Genomic DNA, 21,113 nt, shown 5'->3' with positions numbered 1-21,113 from the left:
GTGTCACCACGCGCCGACCCGGCACAGGGCCCCCTTCTTCCTGCCTCAGCTGCCAACGATGGGCTTCACTTCTCAGCTCCTGAAACGAATTCATCCCAGCTGCCGATCAGCGTCTGTTTCCCTGTTCCTTCCTTTCACTGCCATGAGGCCTGTTTTTAGGGAATTCTCCTGTTTCGTGGATGTCTCACCACACAAACCACCTCAACGCTTCGTTTTGTGAGTTTTCTATTTTTTTCGACGCCCTCAGGACAGAAATCCTAAATAACTACGTGATCAGAAAGTTGCGTGAAAGTAACAAGGTGAAGCCAAAAGTCATAGAAGTCTGACCACCGTGACCGCCAACAGACAGGCCACAGAGAGACTGTCCGTGAACTTGGAAACTGCAAATGCAACCGCTCCGCAGAAATTTTGCAGTCAGGCCTGGCTCGGGGGCTCACACCTGTAACCCCAGCACTTTGGGAGGCTGGGGCGGGCAGATCACTTGAGGTCGGGAGTTCGAGACCAGCCTGGCCAACAGGGTGAAACCCTGTCTCTGCTAGAAATACAAAAATTAGCTGGGCATGGTGGCGCGCATCTGTAATCCCAGCTACTCAGGTGGCTGAGATGGGAGAATCACTTGAACCTGGGAGATGGAGGTTGCAGTGAGCCAAAATCACACTGCTGTGCAACAGGGTGAGACTCCATCTCAAAAAAAAAAGAGAGAGAGAGAGAGAAATAAAGAAATTATGCAATCAGAGATTGAAATCATCAACAGCTAGATCCCTTCTTTTGTGAACCGTCACCCTGTGATGAGATGGTATCCGCTCTGAACGGCTAAAGCCTGCTTGAGACCCATGTAGGCTCCCAGGGACACCTTATAACCAGGTGTCCAGGACTTCCCCAGCTCTGGCTGTTCCAGAACACTTCAGAACCAGCTTCTCCACTAGGCTAAGAAATAGGTTTCCTAGCCCAAGAGACCAGGAGAAATATCTACAAATACATCTTATTCCAGGCAGTCTTAGATATTTTCTGCCCAAGAGTTGAACTGACCAGCAAGGGAGGCATAAGCTCTTCAGTGATGTGACGTGATTATCAAAAACACTTGGCGTGACCCGTCTGGAAATAAACTGGGAAAAATCTTTTTTGTTGAAGAAGACATTTTTCCGTAGTCTTAATAGTTGATTAGGCTCAGTGCAGTGGCTCACACCTGTAATCCCAGCTCTTTGGGAGGCCAAGGCAGGTGGATCACCCGAGGTCAGGAGTTCAAGACCAGCCTGACCGGCATGGCAAAACCCTGTCTCTACAAAAGGTACAAAAATGAGCCGGGCATGGCAGTGCATGTCTGTAATCGCAGCTACTCAGAAGGCTGAAGCAGGTGAATCCCTTGAACCCGGGAGGCGGAGGTTGCAGTTAACTGAGATCGCACAACTGCACTCCAGCCTGGGCAACAGAGTGAGATTCCAATCTCAGAAAAAAAAAAAGAAAAAAACAACAGTTGATTAGTTCACATGAACCAGCAATCACCTCCATAGTCCTGGACATACAGGTCGCCTTGCCACTTTCCTGATGGCTGGTTCTAGATTCAGTGTGGACGAGAGATAGTGATAGAGGTGACCTGTTTGGGCCTAGACAGACCCAGCCAGGCACCACGTGAATTCAACTGAATGTAATTCCAAGAGCTCCTGGAGAGGCAAGGCAGACGGCCACCAGCACCACCCTGGGCAGACGGAACTGCCATTAGAAATATCCTAAATTGGCTGGGCATGGTGGCTCACGCCTGTAATCCCAGTATTTTGGGAGGCCAAGGCAGGCAGATCATCTGAGGTCAGGAGTTCAAGACCAGCCTGGCCAACATGTGAAACCCCATCTCTACTCAAAACACAAAAATTAGCCAGGCATGGTGGACACCTGTAATCCTAGCTACTCAGGAGGCCGAAGCAGGAGAATCGCTTGCACCCAGGAGGTGGAGGCTTCAGTGAGCCAAGATCATGCCACTGCACTCCAGCCAGGGTGACAGAGCGAGACTCCGTCTCAAAAAAAAAAAAAAAAAATCGTAGTTTGTCTGTATGCAGGGCAAATAGATTCCATGCTGTTGCCACAGAATTGCTTAAACCTGCCAAAGCCACTCCTCCTAGAACTAGATTAATCAGCCAGTTCCAGGGCAGGCCAACTTCTTGTCTTTCTGAGTCCTTTCTTAGCAATTATTAACCACACGCTGCCATGCCACAAAACAGGAAAACACACGATGGAGATGCTGCTTGGCCAGGCTTTTCTGATTGAATGTTTCTAGTAGTGGAATGTAAGTCTGGGAGGAAGAAGCGGAACTTTGCCTCAGCCCACATGTCCCATGTCATTCGCCACCGTCTCCTACCTGTCTTAGAACTGTGCCTCAGTCCTAAGAATTAAACCGGCACAAGGCCATTCACAAATGACCTCTGCCTGAGCTCTGTGTCCCGGGCACGTCCGTGGCTAGGGACCATGTTCCCATTTTACAGATGGGTAGGCGGCAGCTCAGTGAGTTTGGGTAACTTGCCCTGATTTGTCTTTTCCCAGACACTCTGTCGGGCAGGGGCACTGGGGTGACCTGTCCTCGTCATCCAGTGGGAAATCCCCATTTTCTCTCTAGGAGTGGTGGTTTCCTTGTTCAAGATTTTTAGGCAAATGTTGGAAAAGTCCACTCATTTGTCCCGCAGCCCCCCGCACTGGTCTGTGCCATCCTCCTGCCTGTGTCCTCGGATTGGTCTGGTTGGCTGAAAATGCCAGGATCAGCATTCAAAACACTTTGTCCAGTGGAGGGTTAAATATGTTGAAATAAGCCCAGCCCTTACAAAAGCGGTGGCATTTACATCCTGTACGTTTATGGAAATCCTTGCTGAAGAAAAACAACCACAACATTGTTTGTGCGTGTTTTTAGGAAGAGAATGGCCAAAGTGTCTTTAATTCACTGTTTACCCATGAGAATTACTCCCAGGAGTAATCCCGCAATAAAATCTTCTTGGTCTATGAGAATAGAAAGAAATTGAATCAAAAGACTCGATTTCCACTTGTATTTATTCAGTCTGGGAAATTCAGTGGGCCGGAGTATTAGTATCAGCAGGGGATTCCTTTGCTCCTAGCGTTAAATTACTGTCATAATCGCTCAATTATTTCTTCCTTGTACTGTTTAAAATAAAAATCCATCACATTCTGTGTTTTTTTTCCTAGCATTTATTAGGTTGAGTGTTTAGGAAAATCAATTATAGTCAGTCAGGCATGAATTGATGAATGTTCTTGTAATAATTGTCAGTTGTTAAACTGAATGTACTTTCTCTTTCACCCCTTTTCATTTCCTTCAGAGGGCAGAGGTGGCTCAGAGAGAGGCGGAGACTTTAAGGGAACAGCTCTCATCCGCCAATCACTCCCTCCAGCTGGCCTCACAGATCCAGAAGGCACCAGACGTGGTGGGTAGCCCCGGCCCCGTGGGGGACTGTCCCCGCCTGGCCTCTGCACCTTCGAGTTACAGCCGCTTGCCCCTTTTTGTTTCCAGAGTCTCTTTTTGGGAATCACGTTTTAACCAGTACTGCTTTCTTGGTGGGGTTTGCTTTAACCAGCTGGGGGCCGGAGCTTGTTAAAGTGGAAGGAAGAGCTTTGCTAACTGTGCGTGGCTGGGCTGAGACCAGCATGGCGTCCACCCAGGGCCAAGGTGGAGGCCGCGCAGACATAATCCCAGACACAGTCACAGTGCCCCGGCCGGGCCTCGGGGGTGATTGCTGGTGTGTGGGTGGAGACCCGAACCAGGAGCCTCTCCAGAATGACACAGGGAAATGGAGGGTTTCCGCTGTGCCCTTGCAAGATGAGGAACAGTTCAGGATGAGCTGGGGGATGGGGGTGGGCAGGCAGAGAGGTAACATTCTGCACCAGTTTATGGAGCAGGAAGAGTGGGTATCACACCACTTTTTTGCAGCTTGCTTTTTTTGAATTTAGCACAAATGGCTCTTAAAACATTCCCAGCTCAATCAAGGTGGCTTTGAACTGCTGGTTTCCAGACTGTCTTTCAATGCTGTATAGGGACAAGGGACAGCGTTGGAGCTAAGACCTTGGGTGTGGGAGCCATAGCCCCTGGTGCAGACCCCAGCTCTGCAGTCTGGTGATGGGGACAAGGAGCTTAATGTCCCTGAGTCTCTGTTTCCCCGCCTCTAAACTGCGGGGTTGACGCGGAAGTTATTGTGAGCAAATAACTTAGAGCAAAGCTGGACACGTAATAAGACTAAGTAAACCTTAGCAGTAATTCTAGTTGTAGTTGGCAGTAATTCTAGTTGTAGTTGGCACCATTATCTCTGATCTCCCAGTTTTGGGCTTTTTTTTCTTTTTTTTAAATTAAGATAAGGTCTCTCTCTGTCACCCAGGCTGGAGTACAGTGGCGCAGTCTCGGCTCACTGCAGCCTCCACCTCCCAGGCTCAAGGGATCCTCCCAGCTCAACCTCCCGCATAGCTGGGACTGCAGGCGCACACCACCACACCTGGCTGATTTTGGTATTTTTTGTAGAGACTAGGTTTTGTCATGTTGCCCAGGCTGGTCTCAAACTCCTGGACTTAAGAGATCCTCCTGCCTCGGCCCCCCAGAGTGCTGGGATGACAGGCGTGAGCCACCATGCCCAGCCTGATCCCCCAGTTTCTAGCACATGATTTCATCACTAGTTCGCTTACAAACCTCAGTTTTCCCATGTGTAAAATAGGAATTAAGTGATCATGAGGCCCCTCTAAGGAGCCCCTCATCCTAAGGCTACAATGAATACGTATCAGTTGTAGGAGTCCTTTTTATTGAAAGGTGACTCCGTCGAGCCCTTGCTGTATGCCGGGGCTTGTCGTGGACACCCAAAGAACCCTAAGGAGTAAGATGAGGCTGGTTGCAGAGGGTAGTCTCGTCAGAAAAACTTGCTCTTGTGATCAATTCATCTGTCAGTTTGACAGTCATTATTCCCACCCAATCTGTGAAACAGGGTACTGTTGTTTCTTTTTTTTTTTTTTTTCTTTTTTTGAGACACAGTCTTGTTCTGTCACCCAGGCTGGAGTGCAGTGCCATGACCTCAGCTCACTGCAACCTCCGCCTCCCGAATTCAAGCAATTCTCGTGCCTCAGCCTCCTGAGTGGCTGGAGTTGCAGGCGCGTACCACCACACCCAGCTAATTTTTGTATTATTTGTAGTGATGGGGTTTTGCCACGTTGCCCAGGCTGGTCTTGAATTCCTGTCTTCAGGTTATGCACCTCCCAAAGTGCTGGGGTTACAGGCGTGAGCCACTGTGGGATCTCACTCAGTCACCCAGGCTGGAATGCAGTGGAGTGATCATGGCTCACTGTAGCCTTGACCTCCTGGGCTCAAGCGATGCTCCCACCTCAGCCTCCGAAAGTGCTGGGATTACAGGCATGAGCCTTCATTCCCGGTCCTATTTTTTTATATAGATGAAGAAATAAAAGCTCCATGAATGTAAACACCTTTCCCCAAAGCACAATTTAATGGCTGAGCTAAGACCCAAGTTGGACCTTCTGGCACCCCAGACTGTGGCTTTTAAATTATTCCCCAGGAATGAATCTAGATCGAGGTATTAAGACTCCCTTCTAAGAATGGATTTTAGGTTTCTTTTTAAAATTAACATTAAATATAACATCTGTTGCTGGGCACAGTGGCTCACGCCTGTAATCCCGGCCCTTTGGGAAGCTGAAGCAGGAGGATCACATGAGGCCAGGAGTTTGAGACCAGCCAGGGCAAAATATGGAGACCCTATCTCTACAAAAATGTTAAAATTAGCTGGGCATGGTGGCATGTGCCTGTAGTCCCAGCTGGCCGAGGCAGGAGAATTGCTTGAACCCAAGAGGCAGAGGCTGCAGTGAGCTATGATCGTGCCACTGTGCTCCAACCTGGGCAACAGAGAAAAATCCTGTCTCCAAAAAAGTAAATATGAGACTGGGTGTGATGGCACACACATGTAATCCTAGCACTTTGGGAGGCCGAGGTGGGCAGATCACCTGAGGTCAGGAGTTCCAGCCTGGCCAATATGGCCAGACCCTGTCTGTACTAAAAATAGAAGAATTAGCTGGGTATGGTGGCCTGCACCTGTAATCTCAGCTACTCGGGAGGCTGAGGTAGGAGAATCGCTTGAACCTGGGAGACAGAGGTTCCAGTGAGCTGAGATCATGCCACTGCACTCCAGCCTGGGCAACAGCAAAAACCCAACCAAAAAAAAAAAAAAAAAAAAAAAGGCAGATAGGATTTCTGAATGTAGAGAGTGTTTCTGGATATAGAGAAAAGATTTGCATTGAGCAGGCCATCACGTCCTTCATACTTCATGGACTCTGGAACTTAATTTTAACTGAATGTCCCCGTGGCTCTGTTACGGTTCCTTCCTCTAAGTTTCGACAAACTGGATGCAGCACTATGGCTGGGGTGGGAGGCAGCCTTCAGGGCGGGGTCAGCGGCTTCCCCCGGCCCCTGGGGTCCCGCTTGGTTCTGCAAAGGAAGCCGTCCATTCTGATGCGTCTACATGGAGCCCCTGAGCTCCGTGTTTTGGTTGAAAAGAATTCTGGCACTATCCTGGACTGCAGCAACCAAAACATTTCAGAAGGAAATGAATGTTTTTGCAGGTAGAGTCCGTTGTGGATCCTAGGGGCGCTTAAACACTTCATCATCGGTTAAGTGCCGTGTTTACATGGCACCGGTTCAGTCTCCCCAGAGCAGCCCCGTGGGGCTCCCCGCGGGCATGTGTTCCCACATAGCCAGTGGGTTCCAGCTGCAGCCAGTTGGGGAGCAAACATAGGAAACTGGGCCAGCGGAAAAATGGTCTGTTGCACTTGGCTGGCAGAATGCAGCAGAGAAACAGTGGAGTCTGTAGGTCTAGCAAAGGCCAAAACCCGTGCATTGGGTATCCCAGTGGAATCCCCCATTCTAGAAGGTGAGCGGTCACTGAGTGAGCTGCTGGCCCAAGTTTGCGGCCATGCTGGGCTTTGCATAGTTTTTTTGTTTGTTTGTTTGTTTGTTTTTTAATGAGACATAGCCCCGCTCTGTCACCCAGTCTGGAGTACAGTGGCGCAATCTGGGCTCACTGCAACCTCCACTTCTGGGTTTAGCCAATTCTCCTGTCTCGGCCTCCCGAATAGCTGGGATTACAGGTGCATGCCACCATACCTGGCTAGTTTTTGTATTTTTGGTAGAGATGGGGTTTCACCATGTTAGTCAAACTGGTCTCAAACTCCTGACCTCAGGTGATCCGCCCACCTCAGCCTCCCAAAGTGCTGGGATTACAGGCATGAGCCACCGCACCCAGCCTCCCTAAAGCTTTGAAGGCCAACTCTTCCTCTCTCTGATTTCCTCTCTAGCTTTTGTCCATGTCTCTCCCAGCCATCACCCTATGGACTGACAGGCCACTGCTTCTCATCCAGGCCCCCTGGATCGCTCCCCAAGCCCCTCTCTGTTTCTTTCTTAGTTCTCCATTGTGTCCTTGTGACAGGACAACTGGGAGTGCCCATTGTGTTGAGATGGAGTGAGCCACAGTTTCAGATAAAGGAAGGATGGGCCGGGCGCGGCAGCTGACACCAATAATCCCAGCACTTTGGGAGGCCGAGGCAGGCGGATTACAAGGTCAGGAGTTCAAGACCAGCCTGGCCAAAATGGCGAAATCCCATCTCTACCAAAACTATAAAAATTTGCCTTTGCCAGGCATGGTGGCATGTGCCTGTAAGCCCAACTACTCAGGAGGCTGAGACAGGAGAATCGCTTGAACCCAGGAGGCGGAGGTTGCGGTGAGCTGAGATGACACCACTGCACTCCAGCCTGGGTAACAGAGCAAGATTCCATCTCAAGACAAAAAACAGATAAAGGGAGGACGGTCATGTCTGTGTCATTTCCAAGGTCTTACTGCTTTGAGGTTCAGTATTACCTCGTTTAGTTCATGCAAGACAGCGATGAGTTTTGCTATTTTATGAAGGAGGAGTTTGTGGCTTGAGTTCCTGGGAGTTGGTCAATGTGGCCAAGCTCTTGTGGCCACACCCAGCCAGGCCCAGGAGTTGAGCCCTCGACCACCTGCTGCCCGGTCCCCACTCTGGGTCCAGCGGCAGCACTGAAATCCGTACCTTTGACCTGTGTCATTAGGAGCACCTGTCCCAGATACATTAACCTTGACCTGCCCCTCGTGAAACCCACGTTCCCTTAGCTGGTTTTACTGACCCTTTCGTAAAAGCCTTTTAATCAGTGTCTATGGCCAGCACCCCTCAGGGTGGAAGATTAAGATGAGGACGTGATACAGCATGATTCAACCTGTGCCCAGACTGACCTCCCTACATGTCACTTCTACTGTGTCCCCTCCTTGCTCCAGAGCTGGCAGGGACTCCCTAGGGCTGCCACCACACGTGCAGGCGCCTCTGGCCACCCCTGGCAGCTGTCACTCCTCCAGCCCTGCCCTACACTCCTGCCAGCCTCTGCACCTGCCTGCACGTTCCCCGCCCTTTCCTGGCACCCACCGTGAGATGGAGCCCCCGTTCCTTCCGACAAGGTCCCATCAGCCCGCCCGAGGCCCACTCGTTGCCCCCTCCTGTGGCTCAGCCCCTGTCCTGGTCCTCCTACCCTGGAGAGCTCCTGACGTTGACCCTGCCCGGCGTTATCCAGAGCAGTGCTTTCCAAACTCCCTGTGATGGACAGTTTTGTTTTATTTTTTAAATTTCCAGTCTGTGGCAGACTGATCGTTTTATATAAAAGACATTTAAAATGTCACCGAAATGCCGAATCGCTATAAAAGTTTCTAAACACTTATTCTCGATTTCTGTAATTGCCTCACTGTGCACCAGCAACAGTTTGCAAATTGGCAACGATCCGTGCAGCGTGGCCTGGACAGCCTGTGCCTGGTAAATAAGCCGACAGGAGATGGTCGCTCCAGCCCTCCAGGGCCACGCGCACAGCTGTCAGAGGTCAGGAGACCCGAAACACCTCTTTTACAACCTCATACAAATCAAAGAAGCAGGAAGGAGTACCGTCTTTGCACATGAAACTGTACAGACTTAAATGGTAAAGGCCTCATTTTCCCCGACGGAGATATGAAGCATTATTTCCCTGAGTGATTGCCTATCCCCAAATTTGAAAATCCATGGCGAGCACACGGTGCATGGGATGGCCCAGCTGCACTTGCCAGCCAGGGCCACGGTGCCACCCTTTCCCCACAATACAGGCAAGATCAGGACATGAAACTGAGCACTTCAGAGCGGGGACAGCAGCAAGGACAGTGGCTTTCTGTGTTACAGCATGAGCTGCCCCCAGGATTCGGCCGTCATAGACACCATGCAGCTCTGCCCTCTCCACCCATGTCCCCGTCTGTCATGCCCAGAATTGTATCTGCCCTGCAGAAAAGATTTCAGAATCTTTCAGGAGCCAGGATTCCTTTTTTTTTTTTCTATGACACAGAGTCTTGCACTGTCACCCAGGCTGGAGATCAGTGGTGCAATCATGGCCCACTGCAGCCTCAACCTCCCCAAGCTCAAGCGATCCTCCCGCCCCAGCCTCCTGAGCAGCTGGGACTATAGGCATGCACCACCATGCCTGGCTAATTTTTGTATTTTTTTGTAGAGATGGGTTTTCACCATGTGGCCCAAGCTGGTCTCCAACTGAGCTCAGGTGATCCATCCACCTCTGCCTCCCAAAGTGCTTGGATTACAGGTGTGAGCCACGGCACCCGGCCCCATGATTACTTTTAAAGCTTGAAAAAGGTACTACTTAAGTCATTGAGAAGTAGAATTACAGATTTGACTTTTTCCTTTTTTTTTTTTTTTTTTTTTTTTTAGTACCTTACCTTTTTTCTATTTTGCATATTTTCCACAATGAGCATTTGGTGAGGTTAAGGGGTAGGTAGCCAGTTTTTTGTTGTTGTTTTTTTTTAATCAATTATCCTAAGAGTTCTTCAACAAAGGAACACCAAATATACATCTGCCACATCTTTTAATTATTTTATTAAATAAAATACTGGCCGGGCACAGTGGCTCATGCCTGTAATCCCAGCACTTTGGGGCCAAGGTGGGTGGGTCACTTGAGGTCAAGAGTTTGAGACAAGCCTGGCCTACATAGTGAAACCCCATCTCTACTAAAAATACAAAAATGAGCCAAGTGTGGTGGTACCCACCTGCAATCCCAGCTACTCAGGAGGCTGAGGCAGGAGAATTGCTTGAACGCAGGAGATGGAGGTTGCAGTGAGCCGAGATCGCGCCACTGCACTCCAGCCTGGGCGATAGACCAAGACTCCATCTCAAAAAAAAAAAAAAAAGAAAAAGAAAATGCTGATATAGAGTTATCAATTTGTCAGACAATATCTCAGCTTCTGGGTAATTTTACCAGAGAATCTCAAGGACCTTGAATCCCACCTTGTGGTGGAAAATCTCGGTGGTTTGGGAGCATTTGAGGGAGGCTTCCTCCTCTGAGCCACCCACTCTGCCGTTCTCCTGCCTGGAGCACTCTTCCCTCTTCTGCAGCACTCAGCAGCCCCTCCCACCTCCTCCAGGTCTCTGCTCACACATCACCATCTCAGTGAGTCTTTTCCTGGCCATCTTATTAAAACCCCTGCCTCTCTCAACTCTGACTCTGTGGCCTCTGTTTTAAGTCTCGTTTGACAGTGGTCACCCTGCACACTTTGCATTACTAATAAGTGTATTTTCTGCATCTCACTCACCATGCCCCATCCCTGCTGGGCTGTAAGCCTTGGGAAGACAGGGACTGTTCTCCTGTTTTTTCGTTTTTTTGAGACAGAGTCTCATTCTGTTGCCCAGGCTGAAGTGCAGTGGTACAATCTCAGCTCAGCGCAACCTCCACCTCCCGAGTTCAAGTGATTTTCCTGCCTCAGCCTTCCGAGTAGCTGGGATTACAGGCCGCCACCACTCGCCTATAATTAGCCCAGCTAATTATACCTAATTATAAGCAAAGGGTTTCACCATGTTGGCCAGGCTGGTCTCGAACTCCTGACCTCAGGTAATCCACTCACCTCGGCCTCCCAAAGTGCTGGGATTACAGGCCTGAGCCGCCACGCCCAGACTGGACTTTTGTCCTTTGATTCACTGCTATATGCTTGGTACATGGTGGGCGCTCAGTACATATTTGTCCAGTGGATGAATCTAGGTGGCAGCTAACCACCGGGGGAGGAAGGTGACATAGGGGAAGTGCAAGCAAGTGATGTCCTGCCATCACCAGCCACACCCTGAGATCTGTGCAGCTTCTGTCTCAGTTGCCAGCACAGATAGCCCCAAGCACCTGCCTCAAGGCCAGTGCAGTTTTGTCATCTCTTTTCTCCTCCCCAGGAGCAGGCCATAGAGGTGCTGACCCGCTCCAGCCTAGAAGTTGAGTTGGCCGCCAAGGAGCGGGAGATCGCACAGCTGGTGGAGGACGTGCAGAGACTCCAGGCCAGCCTCACCAAGCTGCGGGAGAATTCGGCCAGCCAGATCTCCCAGCTTGAGCAGCAGCTGAGCGCCAAGAACAGCACGCTCAAAGTAAGGGGGCCGCAGGGGCCGGGGGTGGCCCAAGGAGGCAGGGCGGGCAGCTGGACGCGCGTGCGCACACACACCCTCTGCCTTTCTGGACTTGATAGCAAGTATGGCAACCTTGAACCTCTGTAAAGTGGCACCAAGGAGAGTCCCAGAGTCCACAGCAGGGAGACTGGATGTTGAACCCTGCCATCAGCCCTTGTGTAGACAGCATTTCCCTTGTGTTTTTTTTTTTTTTTTTTTGGAGACAGAGTGTCACTCTGTTGCCCAGGCTGGAGCACAGTTGTGCGATCTCGGCTCACTGCAGCCTCCACCTCCCAAGTTCAAGCAATTCTCCTGCCTCAGCCTCCCGAGTAGCTTGGGATCACAGGTATGCATCACCACGCCCAGCTTCTTTATTTATTCATTCATTCATTCATTTATTTTTGAGACAGAGTCTCATTCTTGTCGCACAGGCTGGAATGCAATGGTGTGGTCTTGGCTCACAGCAACTTCCACCTCCCAGATTAAAGCAACTCTCCTGCCTCAGCCTCCCGAGTAGTTGGGACTACAGGCGCGTGCCACCATTTTTGTATTTTTAGTAGAGATGGGGTTTCACCAAGTTGGTCAGGCTGGTCTTGAACTCCTGACCTCAGGTGATCTGCCCACCTCAGGTCGCCAAAGTGCTGAGATTATAGGTATGAGCTTCTGCGCCCAGCTCTTTAACCGAGTTTTGCAGAGCATCCTGGCTTTCTGAGGATACCCCCGCAGGAGGACGTGGTGTACTGTAACTCCAGCACTTCCAGTGCCTGAGCCAAATAAAACCCCAGAGGTCCATGGAAGTCACATCTGACCTTCTAAGCTAAGGGACATTCTCTTGTCCAAGCACCTTTTCCCTTGGTGGCCCCAGTCCAGGTACTGCTTCAGTCCAGGGAGCCAGACACTCAGGCTCCCTCCCACAAGGCACTCTTGGCTTTTCCATAAATTTCTATCCCAGACGCAGAACCCAGAGCTTTTTCCACATATTAAAAGTAATGATTATACTTTAGGTATTTGCAATCTGTTGAAGCGAGTGTAATTTGAAGAGGGTCCTGGGACCCTTGATTTACAGGCTTCAGAGCCAGAGGAGACTCTCAGAGTTGTCTGTCTTGACAGTGAAGAAGGCAGGACCTTCAGGGCAGGGCTTCAGCCCCTGGCCGGGGTTTCCCGCTCTGCCCGGGGGCTGCCCGTTCAGGCCCATTCCTTCCCCAGTACCTCCATACCGTGTCAGGGGGTGAGAGAATGAGCGGCTGTAAGGTATATTCATTATATGAATAAAGTGAGTCAGGGTTCATTGTGAACATTCAAAGGACACCTTTTCTGGTATGAAGTAGGCCTAGGATGTAGTTAGGTCCATTTTGTTTTGTTGTTGTTGTTTTTGAGACGGATTTTCGCTTTTGTCGCCCAGACTGGTATGCAGTGGCGCAGTCTTGGCACACTGCAACCTCCGCCTCCTGGATTCAAGCAATTCTCCTGCCTCAGCCTCCTGAGTAACTGGAACTACATTCAGTCGCCACTATGCCAGGCTAATTTTTATATTTTTAGTAGAGGCAGGGTTTCACCATGTTGGCCAGTCTAGTCTCAAACTCATGACCTCAGGTGGTCTAGCAGCCTTGGCCTCCCAACCAAAGTGCTGGGATTAGATTACAGGCATGAGCCACTGCCTTTTTGGGTTTTTTGGAAATGGAGTCTCTCTCACTCGCCCAGACTGGAGTGCAGTGACAGGATCATAGTTCACGGCAGCCTCGAACTCCTGGGCTCAAGCGATCCTCCTGCCTCAGTCTCCCAAGTAACTGGGACCAAAGACGTGACCCACCACACCCAGCTAGTTTTTTAATTTTTTGTAGAGCTGGGATTTCACTACGTTCCCCAGGCTGGTCTGGGACACCTGGGCTCAAGCAGTTCTCCCACCTTGGCTCCCAGAGCACTCTGGGATTATAGGCATGAGCCGCTGCACCTGGCCCAATGTCTTTTTTTTTGTTTTTAATTGAAATTTTTTTTTGACACGTGACCAAATTTATGCCAAAACTAAGTTTCCAGCAAATCTACTGCTGATGCTGATGGCTCCCATGACCCTCCCTCGCTCTGTTCTTCTGCCTCTTTGGGGTGAATTTCACCCATTCACTGAGAACTGCCCAGCGCCTGGTCCCTTGGAGGAGACAGTCCTGCTGACTTTGGGGAAATGGTTGAATCCTGCTTCCGTCTGTCCTCAGCCAGGTCATTTTTTAAAATATTTTATTTTATTTTAGATGGAAATCCATTCTGTTGCCCAGGCTAGAGTGCGATGGTGCCATCTCTGCTCACCGCAACCTCTGCCTCCCAGGTTCAAGCGATTCTCCTGCCTCGGCCTCCCGAGTAGCTGGGATTACAGGCATGAGCCACCACTTCCAGATAATTTTGTATTTTTAGTAGAGATGGGATTTCTCCATGTTGGTCAGGCTGGTCTTGAACTCTTGACCTCAGGTGATCTGCCCACCTCGGCTTCCCAAATGCCGGGATTACAGGCGTGAGCCACCGTGAGCCAGGTAGTTTATTTTGTCACCGCCATTTCTTCCTCTCTCATCAGCTTACCCAATGAGTACCAGGATTCAGTTTTTATTTCTAGATTTAATCTCATTTGCTCATGTTACGGCCATTTCTGACCCCAGCAACGACATCATTATGAGATAATTTGCCTTTCTCTCCATTGTCGAGTTAAAGGGCGTGACTCAGATACACACCAGCTACAAGAGAGCAAGGCTGTAGACCTCACATTTTTTATTATAGAGCAATTTCTTCCAAATCAGTTAAGGTTTCAATGTTTGCCTTCACAAAAAAATGAAACGCAGTTTTGCAAATTAATGTTCGTTATCCGTATCTTGAGGGAATTGTTTAATACCGTGCAGTTAATGAAACAATTCAGCAATACTTCTTCCAAAATCATTGCTACCTTATCTTCATCTAATCTCATAATCAAAACATATCTTCCAGTAACAAGACTTCTGATTTTAATTATCTTAACTCCTTGTTGCCAGGAGTACAGATTTCGCTAATACCAAACCCACATGCAGAAAGCGTTTGACTTCACCAAACCAGGGTTTCCTCTCACCCCAAAGGAGTAAGGTTAATTGAACGAGATACCTTCTGAGGGTGTTTTGTTTTCCTAATGTGTATAATGTATAGCCTCAACTATAAGCTAAAGGAATACAATTATTAGGAAAATATTTTTACGAATGAGACTTGGCAAATTGGCAACCTGATGCTTTTGCCATGGGGAACCTTGACCCCACAGTCTTGGCTACTCATAGAACTCACCTTCACTTACCATGGAGCTGCTTTCTTTCTTTCTTCTTCCTGTCCCCTTCCCCGCTTTCCTGTCTTACGGGGGACCCACGGATGCACAATGTGGCCTTGAATTAGGTTGCTGTTTGGGAGAGGAGGCTCCAAGCGCCCAGCTCTGGGCTCAGCTGTTTGGAGTTGCAGGTGGTTTTCCCATGAACACTTGGCAGCAGGTCCTTGATCTTTGAGACATGTGCCAGGTTGTTTGGTGACAGTCACTTGGGGAGAGGGCATATCCCGTATGCAGAAGGCTTATTGGGCAGAATCTTTGTCCTGAGTTCATTGAATTGTTTCCACCCGTACTTTCCAATGATACTCTCTGTAGTTGGATGTATTGGAGGACTAATTGGTTCTCTTTCTCTAACCCACTGAAATTCTCCATCTTTGTGCCACTGAGATGTCTTCTCTTCCCTCAAATTTGATTTGTCATTTTACAAGGATACCAGACAGCTGCACGTCTTCGAGTCTGTCCTGTCCAGGGCTCTACTTTTTCAAGCAAAGTTCCCCATAAGCGCCCCGCCATCCACGTGTGTCACGGGACATCCACTAACCTTTAATTAGGCACGGAAACAGACGCAGAAGTGGGAGATGTTTCCTCCTGCCTAATCTGACAAGTGCTTAAGCATAGTGCCACTTGTAAGGAAGAACTCTATTTTTGCAATTAATGAAACAGCCCGACCACCGTTGACAAGGCTGCTTTTTGATAACTCTCTATTCTGTGGTCTTCTGTTGGAATGCTTTAATATAGAGGCAGTATAATTAGTTAGTCAACTGCACTGTACTTGCTACAGCACAGAAGATAATGCTACCAATAGCTTCGATTTACAATGAGTATTTGTAAGAAAGGCTAACTAGAAGAACACCAGTCTCCCAGAAGGAGGAATTATATTTTTCTGAAGACGCTTTAAAGATCATTGCTTCCCACTGGGTGGGTAGTCACATGAGTTAGAATCACCTAGGGGTCTTTTTCCAAACTGCTTCTGTTTCCCTACCCCTCACCCCAGCCCCTGAGGCTCTGATGGGTCCCATGGAGACACTATGGGAAGGTGCTGTGTCCCTGGGGCACTGAGGTGGTATGAAAGAGGTGGTGGAAACCCTTCCGTCTCCCCACACCCTCTGGCCTTGGGGGTCTGTCTTTTCATCTTGCATTCTCAGGTGGGAAGATCACTGGAGCCCAGGAGTTCAAGACCAGCCTGGCCAATGTAGTGAGATCCCATCTTTTTTATTTTTTTATTTATTTTTATTTATATATATTTTTGGAGACAGAGTCTTGCTCAGTCTCCCAGGTTGGAGTCCTGTGGCGTGATCTCAGCTCACCACAACCTCCGCCTCCTGAGTTCAAGCAATTCTCCTGCCTCACCCTCCCAAGTAGCTGGGACTATAGGTTCCCACTACCACGCCCAGCTAACTTTTGTATTTTTAGTAGAGACGGGGTTTCACCATGTTGGCCAGGTCAGATCACGAGCTCCTGACAGCAGGTTGTTCACCTGCCTCGACCTCCCAGAGTGCTGGGATTACAGGCGTGAGCCACCACGCCCAGCCCCTTCTCTTAATTTTTTTTTTTTTTTAATGAGCCAGAGTGGTGACACATGCCTGTTGTCCCAACTACATGGGAGGCTGGGGAGAGAGGATCATTGGAGCATACACAGCACCCACCCCAGTGTTTGGAGATTTGGACTCACCATCCAGAGCCCAGAGTATCCTTGGGCTCCTCCCCAACTCCCAGCACCAGCAGAACCTAAATTTCCATACCTGCTGCCTCTACCTGAGGAAGCATGGAGACACATGTCCTCATCTGGAGAGAGTCCTTGTCCAGTAGAAAAGGAGGTACATGCTGCCCAGGCCTGGACCCCAGAGATGCAGTGTCAACTAAGGGTCTGTGTCTCAGACCCCTGCCCTGGGCGAGGGGTTCCCCGTGAGGCCGAAGACTCCCACACCAACTCTCACCTGAACCAGTCAGACAGCACCACGCGGAGCCTGGCCCCGTTTATCTGCACCGCAGATGCCACTCTGCCCCCACGGTCAGAATTTTATGGAAAAGAGATATTGTCACTTTGACCACTCGCTGTGTAACCTGGAAGACACGACCTTTCCCAGGGTCTCTGCCTTAGTCAGACCTGCGAGAGGCCCCTTTGCTCTTTTTTTTTGAGACAAGGTCTCACTCTGTTGCCCAAGCTGGAGTGCAATGACACAATCATAGCTAACTGCAGCCTCGACCTCCCTGGCTCAAGGAATTCTCCCATCTCAGCCTCCCAAGTAGCCGGGACTACAGGCACATGCCACCACAGCCGGCTAGTTTTTGTATCTTTTATAGAGATTGTGTCTTGCTATGCTGCCCAGGCTCGTGTCGAACTCCTGGGCTCAAGTGATCCTCCCACCTCAGTCTCCCATAGTGCTGGGGTTACAGGCATGAACCACCATGCCCTGCAGTAGATAGACATCGTCTATAGATTGAACACGTAATTTGCTAATGCCAAAATAGTTGGCATTGTAGATTAAAGCTTATTTTCATTTAAATCTTAGCCAGGCTTTTAAGAACTTCAAATAGATAATTCTTCTGGCACTTCAGGACCGAGCTGGGGAGCACCAGTTAAGTTAGCCAGGTGGGCTCCGTGTATCTTTTCGATCGTACTATTACAACAGGTATGTTCAATTGGTACTTGATCATCCTATGTCTCACCACTGTCCTTTGAAACCCTGTGTTCATTCTGAATCTCCCCATTCTTCAGATGAGAAACGTGAGGCCCAAACAGGCTCAGGTTATCCAAGGTCACAGTCAGCCGGGGTAGGACCAGGTTGGCAGCCAAGTCTCTGACACTTGGCCTTTTCTCACCTGTCTGTGTAAAGCCCACATGTGTTCCTTAGATTCATGCATTTTATTTTATTTTTAAAGACAGGATCTTGCTCTGTTGCCCCAGGATGGAGTGCAGTGGCATGATCATAACTCACTGCAGCCTCAACCTCCAGGGCTCAAGTGATCCTCCCACTTTAGCCTCCTGCGTAGCTGGAACTACAGGCGTGCACCACCACACCCAGCTAATTTTTAAATTTTTGTAGAGATGGGATCTCCCTATGTTGCCCCTGCTGGTCTTGAACTCCTAGGCCCAAGCAATCCTCCTGCCTCGGCCTCCCAAAGTGCTGGGATTCCAGGCGTGACTCACCGCACCCAGCCAGACAAGTGCATTTTTCAGGAAGATGACCAGTTCCCAGATTCTCTTTCCACAGTCTTGGACATGAGGTTACCCTTGACAGTGGGAGCCACTCCAGGGCACATGTACTCTTTCTCTGTGGCTCTGCTGCAGAATAGCGAGGACCTTGGGATGTGACAGGCTGAGATCTGGAGACTTTCATGAATAGAGCTCCTGGAGAAACAGAACCAGAGACTCTCTTTAGATCCAATTGTAGCCAGATTCAACCCCACCTAGCAGGGATGTAGTAATTGTAGTAACAAGGACAGTAACAGTACTAACCACCATTTACAGAGCACTTTACCATGTGCCCAGCAGCATACTAAGCTCTAAGTACCCAATATTTTATTTAATCCTCACCAAAGCACTGTAACATATAAACACAATCCCCATTTTATAGATAAGGAAACTGAGGCTTAGAGAAGTCAAGTCTGGGTGGTTGGGTGGGTTGGTTGATTGGTTGGTTGATTTATTTATTTATTTATTTATTTAGAGACAAGGTCTCACTCTTTTGCCTGGGGTGGAGTGGCACCATCACGGCTCACTGCAGCTTCCACCTCCCAGGCTCAAGTATCCTCTTGCCCCAGCCTCCTGAGTAGCTGGGACTACAGGCACATGCTAACACACCCAGCTAATGTTTTGGGGTTTTTTTGTTTTGTTTTGTGTTTTTGTAGAGACAGGGTCTTGCTATGTTGTCCTGTTTGTCTTGAACTCCCACGCTCAAGCAAGCTACCACACCTGACCCAAGACGTCGAGTCTTATCTAGGTTCACCTTGCAAGTACGTGGCAGAGTCAGGATCTGTGGGACTCTGGAGCCCAGGTTTGCAGAGAGCCCCTGGCTCATCCTGGCCTCTCCGGCGTCTCACTTCCTCCCTGCAGGCAAGCGGGGCTGGCCTCAGCTCTGTCAAACCTGCACTGTAGGACCCCAGAAATTTTTCTTCTTTCTTCGGGTAGTCAGACCCATCTGCAAAAGTTTTGCAATCATGAAATCAGATAGCGTATGAAATGCTAGGAATAAGCGCAGGTCTAGCATACCACGCGGCCAGCGGGAGCATGACCAGACAGGAGGAGTGCGTCTTCAGAGACATTGAGAAACTGGCGTGCCTGTCGCCCATCCCAGGGTCAGAGTCTTTGAAACCGAGCTTTCTGGGAACCCAACAAGGAGTTTCTGATCGAAGAACCGCACTGAGGACAGTTAGTCTTTTTTCCCACACTGGGCATTTTCAGCATCAGAGGCCAATGGGAGCCCTGCGTCTGCAGGTTTTGAGATGTGGCACTCACAGTAGGGTCACTAGAATGGAGATGTCCATGGGACCAGGTTACAAGCGCTCTGCCAGTTGGGAGAAGCGTCGCCAGGCAGCCTCCCCCAGGCTCCATCCAGCTTATCTGCCCAAGACAGGAAACGTCATCGAAGGTTTAGAGAAGAGATCTTGGGGACTTCCTGGTTCAACTGCCCCAAGGGAGATGGCAGAACTCTCAATGGAAGCTGTTTAGCTCTCAGCAAAAGCTTATGTCCAACTAAAATACAGTCATGCGTCACTTAACAATGAGGCTGCGTTCTGAGAAATGCGTCATTAGGTGAATGCGTTGTGCAATCATAGTGTGTACTTGCACAAACCTAGATAGTATATATATATTTTTTTATTTGTGCCTGTTTTTCATTCGGAAAACCAAATGTTCCAGCACCATTACTGAGCATTAGTCATTTCCCCTGCTTGATCTGCAGTGCCTTTATAAAGGGCCGTATGTCAGCTTTCTTTGTACGTTCCATTAGAATGACTCAGGCCAGGCGCGGTGGCGCAAGCCTATAATCTCAGCACTTTGGGAGGCCAAGGCAAGTGGATTACCTAGTGTCAGGAGTTCAAGACCAGCCTGGCCAACATTGTGAAAAACCTCATCTCTACTAAAAATACAAAAATTAGCCAGACATGGTGTCAGACACCTATAATCCTAGCTACTTGGGGAACTGAGGCAGGAGAATTGCTTGAACCCAGGAGGCGGAGGTTGCAGTGAGCCAAGATCATGCCACTGCACTCCAGCCTGGGCAGCAGAGTGAGACTCTGTCTCAAAATAAAAAAAGACTCTTATGGGGCTTAGGCAGCCTTTGTTGACCAAAGCGTTATGTGGTACACAGTTATACACGGATCCCACCCCTAAAACCTTCCAATTAGGGCCAATCACAGGCCTTCGAAAAAGACCTGCAGCCGTGCCCTTAGACGGAGAGTGTAATGGGACTTAGCAGTGCTAGGAGTCCCAATATCAAGGCTGGGAACCTGGAATCCCGGCACTTTGAGAGGCCGAAGTGGGAGGATCACTTGAGCCGAGGAGTTCAAGACCAGCCTGGGCAACATAGTGTGACCTCGTCTCTACAAAATAACTTAAAAAAAAAAGAGTCCCACTATTGAGGGCCCAGAGTTGCCAACATCTGCACTGGTTCTTTGCTTTGTGCAAACCCTTGAGTAATTGCTGTTATTCCCACTTTACAGATGAGAAGTTTATTAACTTGTCCATAGGCACCCAGCTCATAAGTGACAGACTCGGGTTCCAGGCTCAGGCCATTGGCCTTCTTGGTCTGTGCCATGCCAGGCTCGGAGACCCTCCGTGTGCTCCTCCCTCTCTCTGCCTTATTCCCAGCCAGCTCCTATTCTCTGGATATGACCACGTTTATGCACGTTCCGTATCCAACCTTGGTGATCGCGACCGTCTGATGTGCATCTTGGATTCCAGTGACACTGAATAATCCCTCGCAAGGAAATATGAGTGCATTAGTACTAACTGCTATTTGACGATAGGGAAGAGAATAAAATAATCACTTCTTGACAAGCACCTTCTGAGAATCTTTTGTAGGAAAATGAGTGCCTTCTACCTCGTGTTTCATTAGGACTGAGAAAACCATTATAATACACAAACTCAGCAAGAAGTTTTCAAAAGGACCTATGGCAGAGCAGTTTCATGCAGTGGGAAAGGCACGCTTGAGAAATCACCAGCGAAGGCAACAGAAAAAGACGGGCCCAGTGAAGGCTGGGCAGCTGGAATCCCAGCACTTTTGAGAGGCCAAAGAGGATAACTTGAGCCCAGGAGTTTTAGTTAGTTAGTTAATTAGTTTGTTTTTTTTTTTTTTTTTTT

The 21,113-nt window shown here is 49.2% G+C and overlaps 1 protein-coding gene across 8 annotated transcripts in view; it reads left to right on the top strand.

Annotated features, from left to right (window-relative positions):
• Positions 1 to 21,113, top strand: part of CUX1 (cut like homeobox 1) — a 472,214-nt gene that overhangs the window by 354,039 nt on the left and 97,062 nt on the right. For 6 of the 8 annotated variants that reach the window (XM_025381011.1, XM_025381006.1, XM_025381008.1 and 3 more), the window contains 2 exons: positions 3,315 to 3,419; positions 11,281 to 11,469. In XM_025381011.1, coding sequence (XP_025236796.1) covers positions 3,315 to 3,419; positions 11,281 to 11,469 — 294 coding nt within the window. The remainder of the gene's footprint in view (positions 1 to 3,314; positions 3,420 to 11,280; positions 11,470 to 21,113) is intronic. The other 2 variants (XM_025381007.1, XM_025381010.1) reach the window with 1 other exon arrangement.

This window comes from Theropithecus gelada, chromosome 3, assembly GCF_003255815.1.
Source record: "Theropithecus gelada isolate Dixy chromosome 3, Tgel_1.0, whole genome shotgun sequence".
NCBI classification, from domain to species: Eukaryota; Metazoa; Chordata; class Mammalia; order Primates; family Cercopithecidae; genus Theropithecus; species Theropithecus gelada.
The sequence above is the reverse complement of the archived record's forward strand: the minus strand, read 5'-3'. Positions and strand labels throughout refer to the sequence as shown.